General features: G+C 56.6%; 1 protein-coding gene across 3 annotated transcripts in view; it reads right to left on the bottom strand.

Moving 5' to 3' along the window:
• ZFYVE28 (zinc finger FYVE-type containing 28) overlaps positions 1-25,573 on the bottom strand; it is a 118,029-nt gene that overhangs the window by 55,916 nt on the left and 36,540 nt on the right. For all 3 annotated transcript variants that reach the window (XM_043573160.1, XM_043573159.1, XM_043573161.1), the window contains exon 2: positions 6,145-6,285. In XM_043573160.1, the coding sequence (XP_043429095.1) occupies positions 6,145-6,285 (141 nt within the window). The remainder of the gene's footprint in view (positions 1-6,144; positions 6,286-25,573) is intronic.

Genomic DNA, 25,573 nt, shown 5'->3' with positions numbered 1-25,573 from the left:
CCAAATCACAGCATGATAAAACTGATAGAAACCAGTGAAAAGAGAAAACTTCACACGTAGTTAAGAGAAAAAGATACTACACACACAGAACAAAGCCTCGGGCGACTCTGGATTCCTCACTGGGAACAGGGCAAGTGAGAAGGCACCAGAACGCTGTCTCCCAGGCACTGAAGAGCCAGGAATCCCAGGATCCCTGTCCCGCCTGCCAGCGGTGCCCATGGGAGGCGGCGATAGCCAGCACCGTGCTCGGTGGCGAAACCGCACGCTTTCCCCAACACTGATGTGCAGATCCAGTGTGGTCCCGTTCGGCCCCTCAGCGGGCGGTTTCATAGACTTTTAGACGCAGCTGCTCTATTTCACACAGAAATGAGGACTGAGAGCAGCCCCAACGACTGCGAAACAGAAGAACGAAGTTGGAGATCTGACACGACGTGATTTCACACCAAGGGTAAATCTGCCGCCCTAATGAGGACAGTGTGGAATTGGCCCGAAGTCGGGCAGATCAAGGGAACAGAACAGACAGCCCAGAACTAGGCCCACACGTATCTGGATACTGGTTGTCAATAAAGGTGTCATTTAGTACAGAAACTGCGGTCTGTTGAGTGGAGAAAGGACAGTCTTTTCAGCACGATGTGCAGGCACAACTGAAAATTCATTTGCAAAAATAAATAAAAAACGTCGGTGCAGTCCTCACACTGTGTCCTGATGTTATGTCAATATGGATCACGGTTCTGAAACCACAGAACTTCTAGAGGAGAACACGGGGGGCAATCTGATGACCCTGGGTCAGGCCAAGACTTCTTAGAGAGCACGTCAAAGGCACGACCTACAAGGGGGAAAGTGGGTAACTGACCTTTCTCAAAATCTAAAACTTATGTCCTTCACAAAACTGGGCAGAGAATGAGAGAACAAGCCACAGACGGGGAGAAAATAATAGTACGTCATAACGTGATGCAGGCTGCTGTCCAGAGTATATAAGGAACGCCCAACGGTCAGTATGGAAACAAAGCAGTCACTCAAAGGGAGGGTGCTGTGAGGAGCTCCCCAGCCCAGCCGTGGAGCTGGTCAGCCTTGCTGGGACTCCCCCGGCCCCGGTCCTCCCCGGGCACAGCTCCTGTGACAGCAAGTCCAGACATCTGGCCACGCGTGCACCCAGGTGCAGCGCACAGTGGGCAGGAGGCTGGGGTCTGCAGTGAGGGCACTCCAGGGACCCCCCTTTCCCCGAGAACCCACCTCTGCCACGGTGGGCGCCAGCACCTTCCGGCACGGGGAGGTTCGGGAGTGCCCCTCGCCAGGTCACGCACACGGGGGAGACCTCAAACCGTCACACCACAGAGCTACAGCAAGGCTCACGCACTCCCACCATGACCCATTAACCAGCTACACTTGGGTACTAGGTCTGTTAGCACATTTTGCCATTTAATTTTCTTCACCGAAGCATCTAAAATTATACTCCCTTGACGCCCAAACGTTACGGTGTGACTTAGGGAAAACAGGTCGATGGCGGAATCCAGCCCAGAGCAACTTCAAGCCCGTTTGCACCACGAAATCCAAACCCAACTGTACTAGTGTCCTGGGGCCACCATAACACAGCCCTGCAGCCGGCGGCCCAGACAACAGACATTTGCTCCTCTCGGTCCTGGAGGCTGGGAGTCTGAGATCCACGCGCGGGCAGGCTGGCTTCTGAGGCCTCACTCCTGGGCGTGCAGACGGCTGTCCTCTCCCCATGTCCTGACACGGTCGTCCCTCTTCTCTTCTTACAAGGACACTGGTCAGACCCACCCATGACAATTTCATGTTCCCTTAATTATGTCTTTAAAGATTGGGGGTTAGGACTTGAACATATGAATGGGGGGGGGGGGGTCAACTCGGCCATCGCAACAATCCGGGATTTACTTCATCCTTCGGAGCTATGGTTTCTGAAGCAAGAGAACACACACAAACTGCACACTCACCTGTGCCCCGGTCCATAATTTTCATGAGCTAGAAGGTCATTTCGATGAAAACCAATGACTCGCCCTCCTTCTATAGTCAGAGCCAGCAAGGCGGAGCCACCAGTGGGGTCCTGGGCCTTCTCCACCGCACCGGCTCCCAGCCCCCCGCTGACTCACCCCCACGGCCCCCCACGGGCAGCCCATGGAGAGCAGGACTCACCAACACAGCCCATGTGCTTCTCACAGTATCACTCTTTTTTTTTTTTTTTCAACGTTTATTTATTTTGGGGACAGAGAGAGACAGAGCATGAACGGGGGAGGGGCAGAGAGAGAGGGAGACACAGAATCGGAAGCAGGCTCCAGGCTCCGAGCCATCAGCCCAGAGCCCGACGCGGGGCTCGAACTCACGGACCGCGAGATCGTGACCTGAGCTGAAGTCGGACGCCCAGCCGACTGAGCCACCCAGGTGTCCCTCACAGTATCACTCTTGTAAGAAGACGAAAGGAGGCTATTGGGTTTTTTTTTAAGTATTTTTAAAAATAGTTTTAACATTTATTGATTTTTGAGAGGGAAACAGAATATAAGCAGGGGAGGGGAAGAGAGAGAGGGAGACTCAGAATCCGAAGCAGGCTCCAGGCTCCGAGGGGTCAGCACAGAGCCTGACGTGGGGCCTGAACTCACAAACCGTGAGATCATGACCTGAGCCCAAGTCGGACCCTCAACCAGCTGAGCCCCCAGGCACCCCGACTGAGCCCCCTGCAGGTGCCCAAGTCTCCTGGTTTTTGAGCATCTACTCTGCACCTAGCATCTGCCTGGAGACTTTATGTAACAGACGCCATTATGGGGCAGAAAGGTTCAAGATACTACACACCCCAGGGGTAGGGCCTGCAACACAGCTTCATTTAAGAGAAGTCCGCACACTGCGGATGAATGTTGATGGGACTTCCCTGTGTTCTGGGCCCCAGCAAGCCCCCGCCCCCACCAGAGCTGGCTGAGCAAGCAGCACAGGAGAGAAGAGGTCGCAGACAAGCACCAGCTGCCCTTCACCTGCCCTTCACCTGCCGGTGAGCAGGCGGCATGTGCTGTGGCTCTCGTGGACCACCACAGCCCGCCAGGCTCCCACCTGCACTCCCAAGGGCCGACCAGCCAGATGCCAAGCACCTTTCAACGGTCAGCTGAGCAAGCAGATGGTCGTGGAGCACTGGCCCCGGCTCTGGCTGGAATCGGGGTGCATGAAGCCCCCAGGACTCACTGGTGAGAGAAGTCAGACTTCCCAGCAGGCGTTAAATGGCGAGGCCATCACCCAGAGGGCCTCTGTGGGGGCCCTCCCCGCCCTGAGGAAGACTGAATGTACCCCCACACTGGAGCCAGAGCACTGACTCAAACAGAACTGAATGGTGCCCAGTCAGAGACCCACACGTGGACGCCTCCAGGGGCCCCTGGAGAACTAAGCCAGGTCAGGCTGATGCCACCATGCATGCCCCACACAGATGCCATGCTCAGCAGAGGGCTGTGCTGGGGTTCAGGGGGCCTAGGGGCCCCGAGATGCCCCAGACGGGAAGACTCAGGGACCCGTCACCAAGGTCAGGGTCAGACAGCAGGGGAACGAGGAGAGCTCCCATGGCCAGTGCCGAGCCACCAGCCTCAAAGCGGAGAAAGGCACGGCCTCCAGGTGCTTGGCTGTGGTGGCCACATCCTTCCCGGGGCTGACTCATGGGGGCTGGGAATGCCAGGGGCCTGGGGCCCCGGAACCTGGCCTCCAGTGACCTGCATAGTATGACAGCGCTCTCAAATCAAGGCCACCAAGTGGCCCTGCAGAGTGGGCTGCAGTCCCATGTTAACTGCGGTTCCCCAGAGTCTGCGTTGCAAAGGCAGGCACATCACCCTGTGCACATGGGTCCTGTACAAGCAGCCCTCCCTGATTGCCATGACCCGGCAAACGCCTGCCCCCTCTCAGCCTGCCTCCCTTCTGTGACACCGTCCACCCCTCCAACCAGAGGCAGACCCTCTTCCAGTGACTGCTGCTGAATGAATGAGCGAGTGAATGAATGAACAGACAAACGAACAAACCAGCATCATGACAGTCGAATGGAATGGGAAACAGCAGTCAAATCAGAAAAGACAATGTCCTAATTTAAGACAGATGTTAGAAATGACAGACACTTTCGGGGCGCCTGGGTGGCTCAGTCGGTTAAGCGGCCGACTTCGGCTCAGGTCATGATCTTGCGGTCCGTGAGTTCGAGCCCCACGTCGGGCTCTGTGCTGACAGCTCAGAGCCTGGAGCCTGTTTCAGATTCTGTGTCTCCTTCTCTCTCTGACCCTCCCCCGTTCATGCTCTGTCTCTCTCTGTCCCAAAAATAAATAAACTTTAAAAAAAAAAAAAAGAAATGACAGACACTTTCAGCCTAAATGCCTGAGCTTTGCTGAAATCCGCTCTGGCGGGAGCCCTTACACAGCCCACGGGGCCCCAGTAAGCGGCCAGTTAAATATGTTACCACGATGAGCCTTCATAAAATCAGAGCACGTACACGAAGGCATCCCTGGGGGGCACCGCTCACCCTCCTTCTTGGGAGGGGGGCAGAGTACGCAGCCGGGACCCACAACTTCTCACTGTGCCAGTCTGGGTGCAGGAGCTTCGGCAGCAGGCCCCCCAGAGGACCCTGAGCAGGCATCCGGGCACCCGGCTGGCGGGAGCGTCCCCGGCTCCCCCGCTGACCAGAGCAGCCCCTGTGGCTCACCCAGTCACGCCAATGCCGTGTCCGTGGCGACACCTTCCTCCCGGGGGCCTGCGGTTTGGGCCGCGCCAGGGAGAGTGGCTCGAGGGACCGGCCGCCAGCGGGAGTCCTGCTCTGTGTCTCTAATGCACTCCCCTGGTGGCCGAGACCTCACACGTGTTGTCACAACGCACCCCACCTGACGCCCCGGGAGAGGATGCTGGCAGCTGGCGCCTGCTTCCTCGGGACCTGCCCCCCTGCGCCCCCTCCCCCCCCCCCCTTTACCCTGTGTCGATTGTGCTTCGATTTCACCGGGGTAAATCCCAGTCATGAGCATGACTGTGCCGCATCCTGTGTGTCCTTCTCGTGGGGCATTAAGTCTGGGCTGGTCCTGGGACCCTGACACAGGAGTCTTAGAGGAGGGAGGAGTTAAAGATGCTCGTAGGAGCGCGAGACCCTTTTAGCTTTTTGTGACTTCTTTCTCCAAGAACGCTGCCTTGCCCACGCCTAATTCTAGAGAGTTGTCCTTTCTGCTGTCACCCTGTCAAGGCTCCACGAAGCACCTGATGTAGCTGCCACCCCATCTGGTCAATGTGTGTAACTCGCAACTACAGCAGCCAGTGGACGGGCCAGAGCAGGTCAGGGACAAACTGACTGCGGGGGCGGGGTGGGGGGGCGCAGGCAGGCGGGGCAGGAGAGAGAGACCTCCTAGCTGCAAGGTCCACGTGCTGAGGGCACAAGGAAGGACATTCTTTGGAGGGAGAGGGGGAGTGTCAACGGCCCAGCAAGTCCAGAGGCCCCCCTGGGCCCTCCAGTCCCCTAGGAGAGGAGAGGGGCTCCTGGTCATTCCAGGGCCAGCCAGGACCTGCCTGTAAGAACCAAAACCCTTACCTAACTGTCCTGATGCTTAAAAGGCACAGTGGGACGCTGGCTTCCTCGAAACCCCCCACCCCGTCCTGCCCCCCCTGGGATCTGGGAAGCACACCCCAGCCCCCATCCCAGGGCAGAGGGAATCCAGTAAGACTTGTGGGCAGAATGCACCAAGAACATTCTGGAACTTTGTGAAAGACCCTGCCTGTCACTCGACAAAACTGAACCACATCTCATGTGTTCACACTGGTTGTTGGCTAAGTTGCAGGACATTTCTGGTGTCGCTTCCCCGGCTGGCTCTGAACCGTGCAACACGGCCAGAGTCTGAGCGCCCCCACCCCACAGCCTGGCCCCTCTCCCCTGCTAGCTGCTCCCTGGCCAAGACCCTGCCGGCTCCTGCTCATCCCGCCTCCCCCTACCTCTGCTCGGCAAGAGTGCCCTGGGCAGCCTGCACTTCTCTCCTGGCTCTCTTCCCCCACGCTGTCCCGCTCGGGGTCGAGTGTCCTCCAGGCCCGGTGCGCGGCTGGACCAGGGGGCGCCCAGCACGTCGGCCAGGCCAGCCTGAGATGTGCTCAGCAGGTGACAAGGCCTCGGGTTCCCCCACGACAGGCCCCACGCCCGCTCACCTGGCAGGAGCGAAACTGGCTGACGAGCAGCGTGCACCGTTGCGGGTCCTTCCGCCCGTCCAGACTGTCCAGCTCGGCGGCCACCTGGTTCAGCTCCTCGTCCGCATAGTAGAACTGGGCGAGCAGCTGTGGGTCCGACCTCTGCGGGGGAGAGAGGCGCCGGCGTGAGCGGGAGCATCACTGTTCCCGGGCCCCACACCCCTCGCGGAACCTGGCACCTGTCCTGACTCCCTCTGCATCTCAGCTCACTTCTCAGGAGGCCTTTCCGGCCGCAGAGGTTCAGGGAGGGTGGGGTGTAGGGATCAGAGGCAGAGTAGAATCGGCTCTTAACAAGGGACTTGCTCCTAAAACGAGACTACAATGGCAGTCGGTGAAGGACGCAGGTCCGACCAACACCCCACAATTTCCTCAAATGAAGCCTGACGGACCGTGGCGCCATAAGTGGTTGCCATCCGCGAATCTGTTCTCTAGAATCTTCTCAGCCCTCAGCCCGGCTTCCATCCCCCAGAAAATGCCAGTGGTCTGTGGCAGGAGGCCCCTCACCCCCACCCCTGCTCTCCTGACGGGCTGCCGACCGCCCTGAGCGCCCTGGCGGCCGCCGCCACCCCTGCCCCGGCCTGCGACCTTTTCCTTCCACACACCGGCCTCAGGGCCTCTGCACTGCAGCCGCTCTGGCCTGAGGCAGGAAGGATCTGAGTTTCCAGGATCAGGAGAAACCCAGAGCAAAAGCGATGACGCCCTTGGAGATACTTTCATAAGTGGTGGCATCCACGATCGTGCAGAGAAAGAAAGGAGAGGGTGAGACCACAAACCAGGCAGGCGTTCAAAGGTGCCGGGGGACCACACGCACACACACTCACAGCACAGTCAGCACAACCCACTCTTCATCCTCACGGAGTTAGCACACGGCTGTTCGTCCCCTGATGCTGTTAAATGCAGGTAACTTACTGTCCCAATCTTTGGTGTCCCTTTTTCTCCCATCTCGGGGGTCCTCTTGGCTCTGGCGTTCCATCCCCTCCCCTGTGCGGCCCGTCGGGTGGCTTTTCTTCGGCTCAGGGGTCCGGACCCTTCAGTGCCTGACTCGGTCAGCTCTTGAGCTGGCCCGGGGGGAGACCACAAATGAGGCAGAGCAGACCCGTGGGCGGGGGCACCCAGCTGTGGTGCCTGCCTGGGGGCGGGGGGGTGGGGCATGCGCCCCTGGCTGGGCCAGGGCAGCCTTCCCGGGGCTTTTCTAGGAGAGTTGAGGAGACGAGAATCTGTTCTGTCACCCATTCACCCAGCAAACGCTGCCTGAACACCCACTCTGCCCGGGGTGCGGGGGCCCGGGGGTACGACCTGCGATGGGGTGGACTCAGACCCCCGCCCTACTGGCGACCCAGTTCCTCACACCCTCTCTGGTCCCGGGAGCCAGTGTGTACCCTCAGTGGGCTCAGCTGACTTGCTGGGTTCCTGTCACTCCAAGGAGGGTGACCAGTGTCCCCTCTGTGACAAAACAGGAACAGGATTGGGGTCAGGGGCTAGGCAGTACTTTTGTGCCTCTTTCCTGTTCCACTGACTGGTGGCGTGGAAAGTGAGGCTCAGAAGGCATCTCGAGGCCCTTCCCCTACAGGCCTGGAGTCCCAGGGAGGGGTGACGTGGCGGGCAGGGGCTGGGGGCACCCTCCGTGGCTTTGGGGCTACGGATTTTCAGGGAGGCCCTGAGGCCTTGCTCTTTGCTTCTCAAAGTCCCAGAATTGTGACCTGGTTCCCCTGGTGGCTGCCAGCTTCCCCTCCCGAGGTCCTGGATCCCACAAGCCGTGTCCCAAGAAGGAGAGGAGTGCCTCAAACAGCACCTTGTTACCAGTTACACAGGGGTCGTCCCTTCCTGAGAGGAGGTTGCAGCAAGGGGCTAAGGCCACTGCCGGCCAATGACATGTTCCGGACTCTGCTGGCACCGAGCCTGGGCACCTGACAGCCTGCTCGGGAGCTTACCTCAGTCACCAGAGGCCACTAGCTTCCTTCTGGCCCCAAACCCACCGGCTTCCCTCACAGCAGTGGGGTGGGAGGGCAGGGAGAGCAGGGGCACGGTGGAGACAGTCCCACAGCAGATGCCTCGCTGTGGCCCAGTGCCTCCCACGGAGCTGGCCTGGAGTTGTCGTGGTCACAACGCACCAGGGCAGGCAATGCAGAGCCTCCCTGCACCTGTTCCTGCAGCTGCCACCACTGCTCACAACACGACACCCGCTGGCACAGCAGACAGGCTGGGGACTGAATTTAGGGCACCGGATAATGACACCGCCAGGAAGCCAGGTCTCTGTTCTGAGAAAGAGGGCACGATGCAGGGGGCCGTGCCCAAACATGTCCAGAAAATAACTCAGAAGCATCCTTTGCCCTGGCATTAAAAACCTCACCATATATAAGCAGACCTCAAATCCAAATATTCACACTGACGGCCCGGGTGAACGCGGCCCCCTCTGCTCCTGGCGGTGAGTGACCACGGAAGGTCCCGGAAGCCTGACAGTGGCCGTGGTGCCAGCTGTCAGGAAGACAAGGCTCTGCCCCTCACATGGTCCCATTGACCCCGCCGGCCATTCCCCTCCCTGCACCCAGGAGGGGACCGAGCCTCAAGAGCGTCTTCCGAGTGGCCCTCAGCTTGTGCACATGCACACACACGCCTTCCTCCGCGTTCTGGAGAGAGTGACAAAGAAGCACCATGTGTTCAAGCGGAACTGTGGTGTGTGTGTGTGTGTGCACGTGTGTGTAGGGGCGTGTGTGTGGTTTGGTGTGGGTGTGTGTGGTGTGTGTGTGTCTCCGTGTGTGTGCGGGGTGTGCATGTGTCTGTGTGGGTGTGTGGGTGGCACAGGGAAGGAGACAGCAGCACCCAGAACTGGGTGCCCGCCCAGAGCTGCGTGGGCTCTAAACCTCTTCACGACCATGCCCCCCAGCGACGAGCACCTGGCAGGTGCAGCAGGATCCGGTCTTGGAAATGATGCACAGAGACGAGGCTCTTGGTCCCACTTCACTTTGATGTCGGTGAACTACAGACCTTAAAACCAGACCTACAGACGTGCTGTGCATCAGCAGAAAGAGAGCCGCAAACACACATACACACACACACGCGCGTGCAGCAGAGTAAGAAAATTGAGAAAACTTTTTTAAAGCTCGTGATTATCCTATTTTACTGAAACTCAAAAGTCCTACGCTATTTGAAAACTTTATTTCGTACCCTGAGCCAGCTTTCCACCCCCTCAGGACTGGCATCGTCCACAGAGGAAGCAGACGTCCACTGTGTGTGTCCCGGGAAGCAATCCGTGCCGGCCGCGTCGGTCAGACCTGCCCGCGGACCCAGGCGCTGCGAGGGACAAAACCTCCAGGCAGGGGTTCCAGGAAATGAATGAACACAACCTACAAAGTTCCATTTGTGCTGACGAACAAAATCCAAGGGAGAATGATGACACTCCATTTTCCTGTCGGAGTCTGCGGGGTCCGGAGTAACACGGCCCAGCTCAGCCCCGCCCACCACGGATGTGCAGCTCAGCCAGCCGGCAGGGTCACCACAAGTCTGCTCGAAGTGGGGGACCCATGGATGTTCAGGGACATGAGAAGTTGTCTTTCTCTCTTGGATTTAAATCATCTAGCCTTATTCTATAACATGCTAAATTAAATTTTATTAAGTTTGTTTATTTATTTTCAAAGAGACAGAGAGAGCAAGCAGGAGAGTAGCAGAGAGAGAGAGAATCCCAAGCAGGCTCCGCACCATCAGCTCAGACCCCGATGTGGGGCTTGGAGCCTGATGTGGGGCTCGAACTCACAAACCATGAGATCACCGCCTGAGCAGAAACTAAGACTCAGAGGCTTAACCGACTGAGCCACCCAGGCGCCCCTAAAATTAAATTTTAAATTACGCTTTTAAATATCCCTAAGGAAAATGTTCACAACAAAGAGAACCAATTGGTATACATAAGAAGGACTCAAAAAATAACAACAACAAAAAAAGAACTCACCCTATTTTGAAATAAAAATTGTAAGAGAATAATTTAGAACTCAGTAGGAATGTCTTTTCTGCCACACTGTGTCGGTATTTTCTCACCATCAGTTCGGGGCAGCGTAAGTTTTCGCGGTCGCAAGAAGACGAAACAGAAGCTCACGGAAGAAAGTGTCTGGCCTGGGAGGCTCCATGACTCTACAAACAGGCAGCATCAGAGGTGACGGGAAAACCAGGAAACCACAAAGAAGCACTAAGTCGAAGTGCAAACACGAACTAATTCAGCACTAATTTTGTCAAGTTGATGAAATCATTCCTTCATTCGAAAGCTGCTCTGCGGTGTGGGAGAGGGCGCTGGCCACAGTGGGAGGAGGCTCAGGCCCTGCTGCAGGCCCCGGGCTGAGCCGGCCGGCTGGGCTGGGGCGGAAGGAGGCAGGAGCAGGCCCGCCCGGCCCTGTGCAGAGCACCCGGATGAAGTTCACAGGGAAAGGGAAGGCCCAAGGTCGCATGGCGGGACAGGATGGAGCCCAGAGTCGGCCTGGGACTCACACTAAGGACCCTCGGGCATCCTCGTGGGAAAGATGAAGGGGTGAGTGTGACGAGGCTTCCCATCCCTTTCACACCCTTGCTTCCCAAGTAAGAAGTGAGCACTGCAGTGGGAGGGCCTCACGAGGACGCCCCTGTTCGCTCCAGGCCGCAGCCGCACAGCCCCAGCCAAGCTGCACGATGGGGAGAAGGGGTGGAGGCAGATGGCCGGACAGGTGGGCAGGACAGATGGCGGGACAGGAGGCCTGGCCAGACCAGAAAGGACCAGTCCCCCACACTGCCTGGTGATGGAGCACAGCCCAGGTGGCATGTGGGGAGCCCCAGCCCCCTGCCCACCCCCCTCCCCTCAGCACCCGCCCCAGGATGTGAGCTGGGCTCCCAACGCTCACTCATTCCCCAGACAGGCCACCCCATATGCCTCCCGCCATCCCAACACTCAGCAGGAGCCAGCCTTCCAGATCTCAGTGGACCCCAGGTAGGCATCAGCTAGACAGAGTCCAGGTTGCTCAGGGGTGAGGGCTGGGCGCCCAAGGTGCCAGTCCGCCAGCCTTGGGCCTCTCCCAGACCAGCTTTCCAGTAAAGCCTCAGATTCCCCACTGCAACACCAGAAATCCAAGAATGTTGCCAAAAACAAACAAACAAACCAAACAGAAAAGCCTCAAGTCGTGGCACCTTGAATGTGACTGCTCCCCCTACCACCAGCGGTGCCCCCACCCAGCCAGCTGGTCTCCAGTCCCTGGGCCTGGGAGAATCAGCCCAGACCACACTAGGGTCTTAAGGAAGCCCACTGACCACTCGTCCCATGGCTGGAAGCCCTCACTGCCTCCAAACACCCACCCAGGCCCTCCTGAAGGTCTGCACCACCCTCTGTCCCCACCAACGTCTGGCATATTTGGGGAGCCATGACTCATGCCCCAAAGTTGGCTTGTCTACATCAGTACACCCCGGGGCCGCCTGGCCCCAGACACCAGCCACCCTTCAGCAGATCTGGTGCCCCAAAGAGGCACAGGCTCCTGTTGTCACAAGGCAGCAGCCCTGCCATCTGGCCCATCAGTGACTGGACTGGTGGCTGGTTACTCCTGTGCCCACCCACCCCCACTCCGACCCAACTGCCTGCTATCTCTACCCAGGGGCTGCAGAGAGCCCGCCCAGTCACAAGGAGCGACAGTCAGGGGCTTTGTCCCACACCCCCTCCCCAACTGCTGGTTGGCTCCTGCTGCCTGCCCCCCCCAACCCCCCACAACTGGTTCCCTCTCAGGACTCAGGTGCCTGCCCTCCCTGAGGCCTCAAGTTCAGGTGTGGAGCTGGGCCCTGGACACATCACCACCCCTGTGGCCCCCTGCACCTGTCCGGCACACCTGGCCGGGGAGACCCTGAGGTGGCCAGCTGCTTCCCCCCAGGGCTTGAGGAGGCTGGCCAGGCTCCAGAGGTTTTAGGTCCTGGCAGCCAGGACTTGGTGCAGACTAATCACAGAGAAAACCGTCAAGAGCTGTGTCTAAATCATGCAACCCCCATAATCCAACACCCCCTCAGAGGAGGTGACGGCCACTCCCCAGTCTGCACAGGGAAGAACCTAGGCTTGGATCCCATGTCCAAAAAGTAGCCCCACCTGTCACTTCGCCCCCCTAACAAAGGATGGCCTTTTTCTGCAACTCACTTTCCCTTCTGGTCCCTGCTGGGTGTTAAGGGCAAGGCAGCACAGGGCTCCCATCTGGGCTGGCACCACGTGTCCCTGATAGAAAACTGGAGGGTCCCACTGGGGTCGGGCTCAGTGGCTCAGGGTCCCGGCACACACACCCACGTGGGCCAACTTGCACGGACACCACGTGTTTCCACAGGTCTCCTCTGAATGCCCAGGGAGCATCCATCCACCCTAGGAGGCTGGCCCCATCCTGGGCCGCAGCCAGAAAATCGCCGCTGAAGCCCAGGAACCGCCCCACCCAGGGTCAGCTGGCCCCGCCCGCACCTCCAGCCTGACTGCAGCCACAGATGGCCTGTCCTCCCTTGCGTGGGGCCCGGCCTGGCCGCTGTGAGCGGTCTGCCTCAAGGGCAAAGCACTTCGTGGCTACAGAGCCGAATGCTTGCCCAAGAGAGACTGACGACGTTACACTCAGTTCACATCGATAAATATTTTATGTCTATGGTACAGCAACAGAGACGGCCATCCTGAAAATGTGTCCGGAGGAACCAAGGGCCCTCGACAGCATGGGAAAGAAAGAGCCTGTGCCCCGATGGCAGGATGAACCAGCTTCAGAATTTATAAAGATGGGTGCTGGGCTTAGGTCCAGGATGCGCTGAGCTTCAAATCCCGCTCAGTCACTTACTGGACGGTGACCATGGGCACGGCACTTACCCACGTCTCCATCTACCATTTGCAAAATGGGCTTAACGCACTCAGAGTACCTGGCAAGCGCCCGGGGCACAGCAGACACTCAATATAGTCTGTCACTAAGGGAGTCATCACTACCAATAAAAGCGTCCCTGGTGCAAGCAGTCAAAGGTGATAGAAAACAAGCCAAGATGACCTCACTTCTGAGAGCATCATTCCCTGAAAGTGGCCACACGACAGCACCACCCCCAAACGGCAGATCACAACGACACCCCGTGCCAACCTACATAGCCATGTGGGGAACCTCAACCCCCAGGAGGCAGTGAGGACCGACAGCAGGGGCGGGAGAGACTGCCCCCCACAACCGCACCTGGTCCCCGAAGTGCCCAAATCCGGGAGTCTTTCTGAGCCTTCCCCAGGATATCAGGGGGTGGGGCACTGGGACAAGGGTCGGCACATCCAGGGCTGGGGTGCGGGGCAATGGGGCGCAGGGTCGGAGCATCTGGGGCTGGAACGCGGGGCACTGGGACATGGGTGCCGGGCATCAGGGGCTGAGACGCGGGGCACTGGGGTGTGGGTGCCGGGCATCGGGGGCTGGGGTGCGGGGCACTGCGGATGCGGCACTGGGCGCACGGCGCGGGCCATTGGGGGCGCAAGTGGGGGAGCCCTAGGGACGAGGGGGCGGGGCGCAGGTGTCCAGGTGAGGTCCGGAAGGGCGGGCTGCGGCGGCCCCACGTAAAGGAGGAAGAGGCCAAGCCGGCCGGGTCGCGGGAAGCGTGGGCTGGGGTTACGCAGCGAGTGGAGCCTCCGCGGGCGCCATGGAGGCCGGAAGGTCGGTGGTGTCCCAGAAGGAGCGACGTGGGAGGGAGGAGAGGCCTCGGGACGAGCGAGCGTTGCGGCTGGAGAAACGCGGGAGTCTCTTGGGCTCAGAGTGGTCGCTGAGGCCCTGGCCGCTCAGCGAGCGTGCAGGGGCCTGACCCGCCCCTTCCGCTCAGCAGGTGTCTGGGCCTGGCCCCTGTAGCCCTGGCCCATCCCCGCTCCAGGTCCCTCCCCTAATCTCTGACGCTTCAGAGCCCCCAACCCTGAGCCGGACCTGACACAAGTGGGAGCGCCAGCAGCCCCTGGCCTGGGTGACGCCCCTTCTGGCTCAAAGACGCAGATAGATAGACTCTCCCAAGCCCTCCGACTCCCGGCCTGGGCTGGGGAATGGGTTAGCGAGCTGCGCCAGTCACCCCAATACCGGGAGACCTTCACTGCACCTGCTGCGGAATGAAGTCTGCACGGACGTGCGGTGGGGGCCTCCCCTCTACAGGAGGGGTGCAGGGAGAGAAAGCACCCCTCTGGCAGGGCCAGGCCAAGACTTAAACACAGTATGACTCACTCGGGAAGCTGAGGTGGGCAGACTACACAGCCCAACTTCACGGTCAACTCACAGATGGTTCTAGAACAGCCGCCCAACACATCGACCTAAAAGATGTGTCCTGAGGCTGAATCTGGACCCCCACAAAGGAGAACACCCTCTTATAGTGATGGGGGGGGGGGGCAAGAAATTAAATCTAGGGTTATTCCAGCAAAAAATAGTCCTGAAATCTTACCCACAGCCAAGAGGCTCACACATAAGATTTTTTTTTTTTTTTTTTTTTTTTTTGAGAGGCAGAGAGAGCACGAGCAGAGGAGGGACAGAGAGAGAGGGAGATGCAGAATCTGACGCAGGCTCCAGGTTCTGAGCTGTGAGCACGCAGCCCAACGCAGGGCTCGATTCAAGGACTGTGAGATCATGACCTGGGCCGAAGTCGGCCGCTTAACCGACTGAGCCACCCAGGCGCCCCTCAGAGTTTTGAACTCACTAAATTTTTAAGACACTGTTATCACCATAACCAGCGTTGCCCCAAATGAGGTTTTATAAGAACTTCTTAAGCAGAGCGGACTGTGGGCCTCCCTGAGGGAAGGCCAGCACTCTGCAGCTCCCCAGATGATCTGCTAAATTAGTGCCCCACAAGCTCTGGAGTGTAGGACCCGTTTAGACACCCAGGAGACGAGTTCCCTGTACCAGCTATGGCTCCCACTTGGAGGGCCAGCTTCCCCACTGTTGGCGACTCTGGAAAGTAACCCAGGAAGGGGCCCCGGAGAAACCCCTGCAGCTGCAGGGGGTCCCTGCCTTGGGAGCCATGGCGAGGGGCCCCTTTATAAACATACTCTGGTCCCATCTGGAGACAGACCCCCACTGTTGGGGGAGATGCTCCTGAGAAGCAGGGCCCCAGCCCTGGGAGGAGGCTAGGTCACCCCCTGTTGGGCTGGGACATCCCCCTTCCACGGGGAGCAGCCTGGCACGGGACCCTGCCACACCCCAGGTGACCACACTGGCCTTGGCTGCAGTATTTGGGCTTCAGGCCAAACCAGATGCAACGCCTACACATAACACACTGTCCAGTGAATGGTTTCCAGAAGGAAATGATTTCCCCAAACTCCCCATCCAGCGCTGTGCACACAGATGACTCACCAAGCACAGGGACCATGAGGAGTTCAAGCCGGGCAGCTGCGGCGGGTCACGGAGAAGCCCCTTGCGTAACTTCTCAGAAAAGTGGCACGGGCACCCACACATCTGGAGAGGGAGTGTGCTTCGCACCTCCAGACGGCCCGGCCCCCAGGCAGGCCCTGCCTGACGGCAGGTGTCTGAACTACAGGAGGTCTGTTTAGAATTTGAATGGGTTTGAGGGTCTTTCAAATGTAAACTTGGTGGCCTGCTATTTACTCTATTCCCACACAGTTCCCACACTGCTGGCAGCCACGGGACACAGTCCACCTGGGGCCCCAGGCCCGAGCTCCCATTGTTGGGACAGTGTCCTGGGCTCAGGCTGCAGCCCACGAAACAGGCGAGGTAGCCGGGCTGGGAAGTCTTCTCAGCTTCTGGGACGGTGGAAATCTACCCAAGGGAAACAGAAATTTAAATTGCCTCTTTATGGGGGCACCTGGCTGGCTTAGTTGAGCATCTGACTTCGCCTCAGGTCATGATCTCCTGGTCCGTGAGTTCAAGCCCTGCATCTCGAGCCCTGCATCGGGCTCTGTGCTGACAGCTCAGAGCCTGGAGCCTGCTTCAGATTCTGTGTCTCCCTCTCTCTCTGCCCCGCCCTCCCCCCACTTGTGCTTTGTCTGTCTGTCTCTCTCTCTCTCAAAAATAAATAAACATTAAAAATTTTGTTAATTGCTCCTTTATGCATTGTCCTCTCCTTCAGAGAGAATTTGAGGTGATCACCAAATCAGAGCACACGTGAACTGAGTCTGTTTGTTTAATCAGAGGAGCAATTAAAGGGCCCAAACAGGGGTCCCTCTGGGGCCAAGTGGATCACTGCAGGTACATGACAACAGCCAGCTGGCCTACCCTGATCTCTGTTTTGCTGGCACAGGCCCAGGGCCCACGAGTGTCCCCCAGTCCTGGGCATATCAGCGCCACAGGGCGGGGATGAAGTGGATTGGGAGAGTCCAGCCCCACACCTGTAGGGAGCCCTAATCCCGGGCCAGCCTCACCTGCGGTCTGGGAACATGCTGGGGTCAGGGAGCAACACGCAATTCCTCCCACTGGGAGGACCTAAGAGACGGGACATCACCGGGAGGGAAGCCAGCACCTGGGGAGGCCTTGCTGGCTGAGCAGGTGGGGTTAACACACACTTGAGGGACCCAAGGACTTAGAAACGCAGGTGGGCAATCCCTATCAAAATAACACCAGCATTCTTCACAGAGCTAGAACAAACAATCCTAAAATTTGTATGGAACCAGAAAAGACCCTGAATAGCCAAAGCAATCTTGAAAAATAAAACCAAAGCAGGAGGCATCACAATCCCAGACTTCAAGCTATACTACAAAGCTGTAATCATCAAGACAGCATGGTACTGGCACAAAAACAGACACTCAGATCAGTGGAACAGAATAGAGACCCCAGAAACGGACCCACAAACATATGGCCAACTAAACTTTGACAAAGCAGGAAAGAATATCCAACGGAATAAAGACAGTCTCTTCAGCAAGTGGTGCTGGGAAAACTGGACAGCGACATGCAGAAGAATGAACCTGGACCGCTTTCTTATACCAGACACAAAAATAAAATCAAAATGGATGAAAGACCTAAATGTAAGACAGGAAGCCATCAAAACCCTCGAGGAGAAAGCAGGAAAAAGCCTCTTTGATCTTGGCTGTAGCAACTTCTTACTCAACATGTCTCCAGAGGCAAGGGAAACAAAAGCAAACATGAACTGTTGGGACCTCATCAAGATAAAAAGCTTCTGCACAGCGAAGGAAGCAATCAGCAAACAAGGCAACCGACAGAATGGGAGAAGATATTTGCAAACAACATATCAGACAAAGGGTTAATATCCAAAATCTATAAACAACTTATGAAACACAACACCCAAAAAACAAATAACCCAGTGAAGAAATGGGCCAAAGACATGAACAGACACTTCTCCAAAGAAGACATCCAGATGGCCAACAGACACATGAAAAGATGCTCAACATCATCCATCATCAGGGAACTACAAATCAAAGCCACAATGAGATACCACCTCACACCTGTCAGAATGGCTGACATTCACAACTCAGGCAACAACCGATGTTGGCGAGGATGCAGAGAAAGAGGATCCCCTTTGCATTGTTGGTGGAAATGCAAGCTGGTGCAGCCACTGTGGAAAGCAGTATGGAGGTTCCTCAAAAAATTAAAAATAGAACTACCCTATGACCCAGCAATTGCACTACTAGGTATTTATCCAAGGGGTACAGGGATGCTGTTTCGAAGGGACACATGCACTCCAATGTTTATAGCAGTGCTACTAACAATAGGCAAAGCATGGGAAGAGCCCAAATGTCCATCGATGGTTGAATGGATAAAGAAGATGTGTGTACACACACACACACACACACACACACACACACACACATAATGGAGTATTACTCAGCAATCAAAAAGAATGAAATCTTTCCATTTGCAACTATGTGGATGGAACTAGAAGGTATTATGCTCAGTGAAATTAGTCAGAGAAAGACAAATATATAACTTCACTCATATGAGGACTTTAAGATACAAAAGAGATGAACATAAGGGAAGGGAAGCAAAAATAAGATAAAAACAGAGGGGGAGACAAAACAGAAGAGACTCTTACATACAGAGAACAGGGGCGCCTGGGTGGCGCAGTCGGTTAAGCGTCCGACTTCAGCCAGGTCACGATCTCGCGGTCCGTGAGTTCGAGCCCCGCGTCGGGCTCTGGGCTGATGGCTCAGAGCCTGGAGCCTGTTTCCGATTCTGTGTCTCCCTCTCTCTCTGCCCCTCCCCCGTTCATGCTCTGTCTCTCTCTGTCCCCAAAATAAATAAACATTGAAAAAAAAAATTTCTAAAAAAATACAGAGAACAAATGGAGGGTTGCTGGAGGGGTTGTGGGTGGGGGGATGGGCTAAATGGGGGAGGGGCATTAGGGAGGATACTTGTTGGGATGAGCACTGGGTGTTATATGTAGGGGATGAATCACTGAATTCTACTCCTGAAATCATTGTTGCACTACATACTGACTAACTTGAATGTAAATTAAAATAAAGGAAGGAAGGAAGGAGGGAAGGAAGAAGGTGGGTTGGTTGGTTGCTGCAGCCTTGGACCCAGACCCTCTGACCACACCTCACCCAGGGCCAGTCGGGTGGTGCTGCTCCCGGAAGGTCTGTGGACACGCACCTCCAGCGGGTCAGGACGACATACCCAGCCCCCTTCCCAGAAGAGGGTAATCCGGGCTTTTAGAAACAGCTTTACTGACACAGATCTCATGTCCCATAACATCCTCCCGGTTAAAGTCCTCAACTCAGGGGTTTTCGTACATTCACGGGGTTGTGCAACCATCACCACGAACTAATTTTAGATCACCTCCACCCCGCAAAGGGAAGCTTGCACCCATTCCCAGTCATCCCTCTACGGGCCCTGATCTACTGTCTTTACGGATTTGCCTGCTCTGGACGTTTCATGCAAATGGATAACAGGAGATGTGACCTTTTGCATCTGACTCCTTTCCTTCTGTATGTTTGCAAAGATCGTCCACGTTGTGGGGCATGTCAGTGCGTTCTTTAGGGCCAAATAGTTCCCACTGTGGGGATGGACATTTGTTGGTGGAGCCCCTCCCCAGTTGGTGGACAGGCGGACTGTGTCCACTTTGGGGCGATGCTGCTATGAATGAGTATTTGTGTGGACGTCAGCTTTCCGCCTCTCTTGGGCGTAAATCTGGAAGCGGTCCCAATCCGGGGTCATTGCGTGTGAAACTGCCGGGGCCACCGCCAGGTGGCTTTCCAGAGGGGCGGCACCATTTGGCGACCGTACAGCCACAGTGTTTGGGGGTCCCTGTCAGCACCTGAGCGTCTCAGACTTCGATTCCCACCATCCTGGGGGCGGTGAGGCGCCACCTCTGTGCCCTGTGACCCGCACCTCCCTGGTCAGTAAGGATGCTGAGCTCCTTTCTTGTGCCTGTTGGCCCTTTGTCAGTCTTCTCTGTGGCTGTCCTTCCTCATAGTGACCTCTTTCCACATGTGGGTCAAAGGAGCTGAGGAGGTCACGCGCTCTGGTCTGACCATATCTGCCTCCCACGGCCACTTAGGTGCAGTCCAGGCTGGGCCTCTGTCTGCTGGGACGAGGGTCCCTCTGCCACAGCCAAAGCCACAGGAGGGTGCAGACTGTGCAACACAGACACGCTCACTTGCCATAAAGGGAGTCCTTGGAACGAGGCAAAGGTTCTCCCATCACCTGCCCTGGCACCCCAGAAATGTCTCCTACCCACCTGCAGCACGTTGAGTAGGTGGCCCTCACAGTCCACTCAGAACCCAAGAATGTGACTATCTTTGGAAAAGGGTCTTTGTAGATGGAAGAAAGGTGTGCTCTTGGGATGAGATCATGCTGGAATATCAGGGTGGAGCCTAGCTCCAGGGACAAGTGTCCCTGTAGGAGAAGGGGAAGCGTACACTGGGGACAAGCCAGGGGAAGTGAGGTCAAGACTGGAGCAGAGTGTCTACAAGCCCAGCAATGTATGGAGCCCCGAGAATCCGGATTCTCTCTCAGAGCCTCCTGAGAACCAATCCTGTTTTCAGACTGTGTCTCCTGAACCACGAAAGAAACTCCTTTTCTTTTAAGCCAGCTACTTGGTTACCCCAGGCGGGAGAAAGGAATGCACCCTCCCTGCACCCCATCCCTGTGCCCGCACCCCAGTGCCTGCACCCCACCCCTGTGCTCTGCGCTGTCAGCGTGGAGGCCGACGTGGGGCTCGAACCCACGAACCATGAGATCATGACCTGAGTCGAAATCAAGAGTCGGGATGCTTAACCGACTAAGCCCCCCAACTGCCCCTTCTTTATGATTTTCTTAGTAACATTTTCTTTTCTCCAGACTACTTTATTGTAAGATCACGGCATACAATCTATGTAACGTACAAAATATGTTAACTTACTGTTTGTGTTATCTGAAAGGCTTCCAGTCAGTAATAGACTATAGTGGTTAAGTTCTAAGGGAGTCAAAAGTTACACAGAGATTTTCAACCGTGTGGGGGGTTAGCACCCCTAACCCCTGTCTTGTCCAAAGGGCAACTGTACTTGGCTTCAAAGCATTTTTAGAGGAAAAATCACAGATGGATGTTGCAGAGGCTCAACATACGGCGCAAGAGAACCAGATGGGTGTCTGCTCAGACAAAACAGGGACGGGGTCTGCAGGAAAATAACCCAGATGCAGATTCTCAAGCCAGGGCAAAAACAAACAAAGCAAAGCAAAAAATAAAAGGACTCCCTTCAACAACCGTGGGCAAATAAACTCTTCACGTGAATCCCCATAATAGTAGCGAAAGCTGAACCCCTGGAGGGCTCTCACCCTGGACGTGCGCCCACTGAGGCTCCCTGGAGGTGACCGATGCCAGCTCAGCCGCTGACGTGGGGGACCCTGCATGGTGCCTGCAAACAGGCTGCCTGCCTCCTGAAGGGACCCCAAGCGCCAGGCTGTCCCAGAGGCAGACAAGACAAAGCGCCCGCCCATATCCACGAGGAGCCCAGCTTAGGGGGCGCAGGGGACCTGGGGGCAGAGTAGAGGAGACAGGGCAAGCAGGGCCGCCCAGAGCAGAACCATCAACACACAAGGACTGGTTTTTTATACTGAACACAAAACGATTTTCTAAATATTATTTTTGATTGTAAAAAGTACAGAAATCCGGAAAACTGTAAACAGGAAAATAATCATCTCCAAGAACCCAAACCCAAACCCAAACCCAACCTCTTGGTCTTCTGCCCACGTGAACCCGGGAACACAAGGAGCCCTCTGTCCCCCCGCTACCGGCCCCCAAGCAGGGCTTCTCAAACCTGCGCGGCAGTAAACACACTCTCGCACGTGTTGGTGGGACGCCGGGGTCCCCACAGGGCCCCTCAGCACCACGGATGTGTTCAATTCATGCTCCGAACCAGAGCGGCTCCAACACCAGCACCTGGGCCCCTCCCACCCACAGGTCTCCAAGAGCACTGACTGCAAATAGCAAAAAACAGCGTGTTTACCCTAAAATTATGACCTCGTCCGTAGACTCAGCCCCCCACTCTGGAAAGAGCCGTGGGGACAACCAAGTGCGAGATCACTCCAAAAAGCGCGTCTTCGGTTAACTGTGTAGGAGCTGAGGCTGTGAAGACAGCTGTCCGAATCTGTGCTTTTCAGCAGGTCCCCGTGTGCTCATAGGGAAACAGGCCCCAAGTATCTACGGAACAAACCTAAATTTTAAAACACATCCACATAAACCCAGACGGCAGACACAGCAGCCTGGAGAGGCTTTCAGACAGGGGAGTGGGCACAGACAGGCCCCAATTCTCCCATGGAGGATTCTGAGCTTCCAGAGCAGCATTCTCCAGGGAAGCGTTTGTCTTTCTCTCTTGTCTACGAAATGCAATTCCAAGTGCCTCGACTGCTTGTCGGCCCATATGAGGCTCTGCAGGAGCGTCAGCCATGAGCTGGGTGCCGCCCGCCACACCCAGGGTCCTGTCCCAAGTCCCCTTCCCCACGCCCTGCGGCGGCAGGCCGAGGGGCCGTCGTGGCTCTCCTGAAGCTTTGAGGAAGAGGGCTTTCTCTTGTCCCAAACACCCATTGTACAGGAAAATGCTGAATTAAGTCATTCCTACTCATTTCAAGCAAATTTGCATCAAATACGGTGGCAAATGCTAAGAAGGCCCGAATCACGTGGGTGGGTCAACCCTGGTGGCTCCCAGGGGACCCGCCTGGCTCTCCCCCAAGCTGGAGAGCATATGCCCCACCCTCTGAACCCCACATGAAGTCACGACTTGGTGGCCATACGGACTGATCTGCCCCGTGGGGTGAGACACCACCCCAGGCTGGGCACGGGCGGCCATCCCAACACCGAACCTTCAAATCTTCCACAAAACAAAATGAGTATAAAATTACACAGCGTGAGCCCCTGGGCACAGGACTGTGCCACCATCACCTGCTGTCCCAAGCAGAGGACAGCCCAGAGCCCCTCCCTCTGCTCCTGCTGTCCAGGTCCCTGCCGCCCACAGAGGCGGCCACTGACACGTGGGGCTGGTGAGCACCTAAACGGGGCCATCGGAGTTGAGACGTGCTGTCAGTGTGACCAATAAACATGCCACCTTCACAGACATTAGCGTGAACGTACAGGTCCCCTGGTCCATATGCTGATTACGTGTTGAAATAGTAGCATTTTAGATCTGTTTGTTTAAGTAAAATGTATTATTAAAACTAAGCCTGCCTGTTTATTTTTACTACATATATTTTTTAATATTTATTCATTTTTGAGAGACAGAGTGCGAGTGGGGAAGGGGCAGATCATGCCCTGTGAGATCATGACCCGAGCCAAAGTCGGACGCTTGACCGACTGAGCCACCCAGGTACCCCGCTATATATTTCATGTGGTTCCTTGAAAGGTTTAAATTACGTACAAGCTTGCGTGTGAGGCTCGCATCATTTCTCTGTAGGACAGCACATAATTTCTTACACGATCAATACCTAATCACACTTGTCGACATCTTGCCGATTTCCAGCCTCAATGCTGATTCTTCTCTCCCCCTGGCTTCCCTGTGAGTTCTTTTCTTCTCGCTGACGTGCGTGCGACGATAACAAATCTTACAATAAGGGTCCACGGATGGTTGGCGGTGTGGCTATCGGTGAGCCTGGACACAGGCTGTGTCGGCCCCCCGTGGCCATCCGTCTGGGGGTGAAGTTCTGGGCTACGGCCGGCCTCTGTCTAGGCTCCAGGGAACGTTGAGAGACACCCGCCAGGCTTTCCCCTTTCTTTATTTTTTTTATTTATTTTTTATTTTTTTTTATTTTTTTTAAATTTTTTTTCAACGTTTATTTATTTTTGGTACAGAGAGAGACAGAGCATGAACGGGGGAGGGGCAGAGAGAGAGGGAGACACAGAATCGGAAACAGGCTCCAGGCTCTGAGCCATCAGCCCAGAGCCCGACGCGGGGCTCGAACTCACGCGAGATCACTCGAGATCTCGCGAGATCGTGAACTCACGGACCGCGAGATCGTGACCTGGCTGGAGTCGGACGCCCAACCAACTGCGCCACCCAGGCGCCCCTAAAATATTTTTAAATAAATAAGCAAATAAAACCTTTCCTGTGACTGTAAGGCTGAGTGCTAGAAGCTTCTTCCAGATTGAGTTACCACCGCAAGAGCACTGGCACACAATTGGTCCACGCAGCACAAGCGCGGGACAGTCTTGGTGAACAACCGTCCCACAGCCAAGTTCCATGAGGAAGACATCGGGCTCCTCCCCCTGGCGAATGTCTCTGCGGTGGGTCACTTGGGGCCACGGCAGACTGGCCCCCCTGTGAGGCCGCTCCCCGTCTCTGATTTTGCGTGAGCCCAGAACACCCGCTCTCACGCTGAGTCCACAGGGGAGGCAGGGGGGCGACTTGGAGGGACAGGCCGAGAATAGCCTCGCGACCGAGATGGCCCTTCACGCAGTCAGCCGCAGGTCAGTTAAGCTGCCCCTCGGCCTTACTAGCATCAACGAAGTGGAAACCCCTGGTCTGGGGGATTTGTCACCCGGACAAATCTGGTCAGAAGGATCTCCGCTTCTGACGTCACCGGGAAGTGGAGCACACAGATCCCCGGGAAGGAGCGAAGGACGGTCCCCCCTTCCACACATGGGATGGACAGGGCGAGGCCTGGACAGGGCGAGGTCACATGGAGAGCCATCCCTCTCTGTCCCTCTCGGAATCTGTTTCCAGAGCTCCTCACCAGACGCCAGAACGCCCCGCTTCTGTCCTCGCGGGGCCGGCACACAGGCGCGCTGGGCAGTGAGTGGCCGCCCGCACGCGTGCTTGGGCAGAGCGAGAGCGGTCTCTCGACGGGGGCCATGGGGGTGGAGGTCACAGCGGGGGGAGGGGCCACCGGCACCTGAAAACAGGCCAACTGCTCGGAGTCCTCGGAGACTCTGAGGGGCTGCCACAAGGAACTTTCTGGAACGAATCCCCTTTCTCAGGGAAGAGGAAGCTGGTTTTGTAGAAAATGGTTTTGAGAGCTTTCGGACCCTACGGATGAAGAGTCAGCCGAGATGGGTCAGCGGCAAATGCCCGCCTCACCGAGAGCGTGAATGGTGCCAAGTGCGTGCCACTCAGGGTCACCCCATGCTGGGGGCACTCCCGGCACTGGGCAGCAAATGCAATTCGAGGCCAGGGGTGGGGCCAAGCAAGAGCGGGAGGAGGGCAGGGAGCAGAGGTGGCGTGGCCCCATGGCGGACTAGGAGCAGAGGGCGGTCCAGGCCTGGAGCCTAGCGGGACAGCAGCTATGGCGGGAATGGCCCACCTGAGAGGGACGCAGGGAAGCACGGACAAACAAGGTCAAGGATTTGTGAGAATAGCTAAATACACTTTGGGGAAAAAAATTAATTCAACAGACACAAAGGAGACAGAGACCTCTCACTCACCTGGAGTTTTTAGAGTGAGACACCTGCCAGTCAGAACCTACTCCATGCCAAGAGCCAACAGCAACCTGGCTTCCCAGATGCGGCGGGGAGGGTCCTGGACCGCTGACTGCTCGGGGGTCTGTCCCGTGCACATTCGGAACGCTGGCGGTCAGCCTCACAGCCTCGCCAAAGCCGTCAGGCCCGGCTGCCACCCTCCCCAGGACAGAGGGACCCACAGAGGCACCCCATCACAGCTGTAGGGGACACATGCCAGGCGGCTCCCCCACACACACACAGCAGCTCTGAGATGATGCCAGCAAACAGGTGACCCTGGCCTCTGGGGGCAGCTGGTGGTGAGGACGTGGGCTGGGACGAAGAGCTGAGGGGAGCGAGGCCCACCCTAAGGAGGTGTGAGCCCAGACCCCTGAGCACCGCTGCCCACAGGTGGGTGTCTCTGGAAAGGGGCTCAGCCTTTCTCTTGGTGGAACCTGGCTGTGCCTTGTTGCTACAACAGCCCCTGATCGGTTCTGAGGAGAGTGATGGACAACCAGAAAAATCCCCGAAATTCCTGTTACTTTCTCTAGTTTCCATGTATAGGACACACGATTGGTATAACATTATCTTCAAAAAACACAGGAAACGACAGGGGCGCCTGGGTGGCTCA

This window comes from Prionailurus bengalensis, chromosome B1, assembly GCF_016509475.1.
Source record: "Prionailurus bengalensis isolate Pbe53 chromosome B1, Fcat_Pben_1.1_paternal_pri, whole genome shotgun sequence".
Classification (NCBI taxonomy): domain Eukaryota; kingdom Metazoa; phylum Chordata; class Mammalia; order Carnivora; family Felidae; genus Prionailurus; species Prionailurus bengalensis.
The sequence above is the reverse complement of the archived record's forward strand: the minus strand, read 5'-3'. Positions and strand labels throughout refer to the sequence as shown.